Source organism: Sinocyclocheilus anshuiensis, unplaced genomic scaffold, assembly GCF_001515605.1.
Source record: "Sinocyclocheilus anshuiensis isolate Anshui unplaced genomic scaffold, SAMN03320099.WGS_v1.1 scaffold2854, whole genome shotgun sequence".
In the NCBI taxonomy this organism is placed as follows: Eukaryota; Metazoa; Chordata; class Actinopteri; order Cypriniformes; family Cyprinidae; genus Sinocyclocheilus; species Sinocyclocheilus anshuiensis.
Genome location: NW_015542505.1, coordinates 1 through 1,649, shown reverse-complemented (window position 1 = coordinate 1,649; position 1,649 = coordinate 1). Strand labels below are relative to the sequence as shown.

Here is a 1,649-nt window from a genome sequence, read left to right as displayed (position 1 = left end):
TATTGTTTTTGATCAGTAAAACAACTTATTCTTATTCTGTTTTTTTTTATTATAAATTTTGAAAAAAGCTTATAAATATACACTTTTGAATTTGACATAAGATGACATACTTTCAATAAAGTTACATTCAAAAGTTACAAAAATGCCCCTTGTAAATCACTTTATGGAGTCAAATATTACCTCTTAAATGATTAATTGATTATTGATCAGAAGGTGCTGCTGAATTTTTTTTTTCTGTGCTCCACAAGTGCTCCTAAAAATAAACGTAAGTGTAGAGCCCTGCATACATTTATCTCTCTTAATCACTTGTTTGGATTGGTAAAGGTCTATGATTTCAGGACTGTGTGCACACTGTGTTACATTAGAAAAAAAAAGGATGACAGTTTTTTTTTTTAACCTGTCTGCTTATGATCAGATCACTTGAATCCAAATGCTAAACATTAAGCCTGTGATGATTGGGGGAATTTTTTTAACTTTTAAAAACATGAATAATTGTTCTATAGGAATTTCTGATATGAAGGTTTCTTTGTTTTACTTTAGCTTTGCAGACTAGGTTATACACAGTAATTGGGAAGATGATTGCTGTGTGTGTTGTCCATGGAGGAGTTGGCCCACATTTCTTCTCTGAAAGGCTTTTTCAGCAGATCTGTGGTATGCCAACATCCTCTGCCTCGTTGGATGAGGTTGGAGATCATACATTGAGGGAGCAACTAATCAAGGTGAGGAGATGCTTAAGAATTGAAATAAGTTAACCAGTTAATACTTATTTTAAGAGAAGAAGCCCCCCCCCCCACACACACACAATTGCTTTTTTTTGGAACTGTTTTAGATACAGGAAGCAACATCTGTTCTGGAGGCAAATTGTGCCATTGCAGAGGCAGCAGACAGTTTAAGTATCATTGGTGCCTTGAGATATGTATCAAGCCTGACAGAAAATAACTCTCTTGTCCAGTCGGCTGCAGAGTTCTTTGTGAATGGAAGACTGCAAGCTGCCTTGGAACAGTAAGTGCCTTTCCTTTCCTGACAATATATATCAGCATATATCATTAGCTTGAAACTTATTTTGAATGCTTTGTTTGTTACACAGGTTTTCAGAAGGGTTGCAAACTCTTGGTTTACTGGATGAGATGCAGAAAAATTCTGCATTGTTTTATGACATGTTTGTTAGTGATGAGAAGCCCCTCCAGGCAAAGGACCTCTGCAGTCTATTTAATGTAAACTTCTCCCCACAAGGCAGCAACAGGAGGGCTAGAGAAAACCAGACCATATGCCACTGGAGAGACTGGTTGATAGATGTTGAAGGTATGTCATGATTGTTACTTTTTTTAGGGAGTAACGCAATATTGTAATGCATTACTTTTAAAAGTAACTTTCCCCAACACTGGTTTTTGGTAGCTTTAGGTAACTTTTTTTTTGTTGTTAAAATTTATATAATGAGCAAGTACATCATGAATCCATCTTCAAAACTGCATGTCTTATCCTGAATCACTATGACTATATAGTAAGTGTTTATATTCAGACTGTTTTGATCCAAATGGGACGCCAACCTCCCAGTACCTGCATGACTTTTATACATAAACAGAGAGAAATAACTTTCGCTACACTGTTATTGCACAAGACACATGCAGTTTTATTAATCGCTAGCGTGC

General features: G+C 36.0%; 1 protein-coding gene across 1 annotated transcript; it reads left to right on the top strand.

The window, feature by feature from the left end:
* Nucleotides 1–533: 533 nt before the first annotated feature.
* On the top strand, nt 534–1,302 carry LOC107694208 (G2/M phase-specific E3 ubiquitin-protein ligase-like; the record flags this gene model as incomplete). Its single annotated transcript, XM_016493847.1, has 3 exons — nt 534–719; nt 830–1,002; nt 1,088–1,302. Coding segments are annotated over exons 1-3 (532 nt in total), but the record flags the coding sequence as incomplete, so codon positions are not given.
* Nucleotides 1,303–1,649: the final 347 nt, after the last annotated feature.